The 2,260-nt window shown below is 53.9% G+C and overlaps 1 protein-coding gene across 1 annotated transcript; it reads left to right on the top strand.

Moving 5' to 3' along the window:
• Positions 1-651: 651 nt before the first annotated feature.
• Positions 652-1,911, top strand: LOC128731315 (uncharacterized). The gene is made up of 2 exons (XM_053824428.1): positions 652-1,737; positions 1,822-1,911. Exons 1-2 carry the CDS (start codon positions 652-654, stop codon positions 1,909-1,911), a joined length of 1,176 nt encoding a protein of 391 aa, XP_053680403.1.
• The last annotated feature ends 349 nt before the right edge of the window (positions 1,912-2,260 follow it).

Raw genomic sequence — 2,260 nt, forward strand, 5'->3', positions numbered from 1 at the left:
TGTGGGTGCGTGTGTGTGTGTGAGTTAGGTAAAGAAAAAAAAACACAAAACAAAAACTAAACGAAATAGCAGAGAGATATTTCACAAGAAGATGCATTGGTCCACGAATACATTTCCATCCATTCGCCCCATCGTATCACGCCGACGTCCATCACCCAGTGGTTTACGTAATTGTCCAAAACATACCCGGTGTAGTATATCATGTCCAATAAATATTTATGAATCTCTGCTCTCATCATCGGTGGGGGGAAGAAATCCCTACGGAGAAATTCCTTCAAAACGAAGCACATGGAAAGCGACTTCCGCTGCACTCGAGTGACACACACACTCGTTCCGGAAAGCGTCTGTGTGGGTGTGTGTGCTTCGGTACTTCGCCTTAGGTGGAGGAGGGCCACCACCATGCCGCCGGGTATGGGAAAATGTTCCGCAGCTTTCAGGAATGCTGCTTTGATTTCCGTCCCCGCGCGCGACGTTCACATTCGTTATCGTTCTTTAATCACCTCGGTTCGTATAAATAAAACTGTCAATCAAAGCGCATCGACATCCCAGTGAGCCTTGGGGAGTCGTCATACGTCATACCTCCTCCGTCTTTGGTTGTTCGCTCGCATTTTTTGCCCTTCGCTCAAGTCACACACCTTGGGGTGAGAAGAAATGAACTACCTTCTGCACCGTCACCGAAGTCCTGGCGCGGTCGTACCGATCCCACCCGATCTCGAACCGCTAATGGAGGAAATGGCTCGCGAGGTGTTGCGCGCTCAGCCACCCAACGTGATCGACTTTCTGGCGGACTACCTCGAGGGCCGGTTGGCCCGTCGGGAAAATCGCCGGCTAGCCGAGAAGGTGGTCGATAACGTGCTGGACTATAGCTTCGATATCGTGGCCATGCTGGAATCGGTCGGTATCGATTCGAACCGTGCGGAACAAGCCGTCAAGCGCATCCGCGAGGAGTTTCACCGGCACTTCGAGACGAAACCGGATGACGATCGGATACGGGACGAGTTTCGTGAGCGGACCGTGCTGGAGCGGCTCGTAAACGAGTGTCACTTTACCGAGAAGGAAGCTCGCAAAGCGTCTCGCATTATAGAGCGCGCTTACAGGACGTACTACTTCCGGAATGCGTACAAAGGCGAACACGCGCCTGCTAAGGACAGCGATTGGCGCCAGGCGGCGAAACACACGCTAAGTTTGTACGCTCAAACTGGCCCAACGAAGCATGAGATGGAAGCGGCTGCTCGAAGGATACAGGTGGCGTACCGGGCGTACTACAAGCGCAAGCGTCAGGAACTCGATCGGCAGGCAACGATCATTCAACGGGCGGTTCGTAATCACCAGAATCGCCAACAGACGGCCGCCCAACTCGAAGCCGTACCGTCGGAAGTTATCCGTCATGAAATTCTGGAGAATCCCGCGGTTGAGGAGTTCTCACCGTCGCAAGAAATTCTCGCTCTTGTCGATGCTGCGATCGGGTTTGTAACCGTACCGGTGGTTGACGATCGGTCACAGGATACGTCACCGCAGGATCTGGATCAAGCTGCGTCGCTGATTCAATCGGTGTTCCGAGGACATCAGGTTCGCAAACAGATCACTGGCGGGTCTCCACATGCGATGGACACTGTCGTGCGAGAAATGGATGAAGATCAAGCAGCTACGGTGCTCCAATCGGCAACCCGTGGCCATCTCGCTCGAAAGCGCGTCCAGCAGGAGCTGCACCAGCACCAGATGGCGACGGTTCTGCAGGTAAAGGGCGACACATTCTTCACATCTCCACACACCCCAAACTAATAAAGCCATCAAAAACGCATCCATCTCATCTTTTCTCAGTCCCACGCGCGCGGTTTTCTGGTCCGCAAGCAACTTCAGCGGAACGCTCCCGGTGACAGCGACGATGGCGCGCCATCCGTGAACCCGTGAAGCCGTGATTTAGTCCCCTCCCCACCGTGCCACACGGATCCAGATTCCCGGAAGCCATCCGGTGGTGTACTTTCTCACGCTCTTCGCCATCGCCGAAGCCACAATCCGCCCGGGAGATGGACACGCCGCAAAAACCCACGACGATCGTTGGCTTCCGTCGTGAGGGTCTAGCTGACGTAAGAACTTGGCGACACTTTCTGACACACCGACCGTCAAAATTTAATTAATTAAAACATACCCTCTCTCGCTGACGATGTTCCGCTTCTTTTCTGTTTCTCCAGGCGCGCCTGTCACAGTGCGCAAAGTAGCGTTCGAGATCGTTCCAATTCGGAACCGTGCGTTTTTTTGG

Source organism: Anopheles nili, chromosome 2 (assembly GCF_943737925.1).
Source record: "Anopheles nili chromosome 2, idAnoNiliSN_F5_01, whole genome shotgun sequence".
In the NCBI taxonomy this organism is placed as follows: Eukaryota; Metazoa; Arthropoda; class Insecta; order Diptera; family Culicidae; genus Anopheles; species Anopheles nili.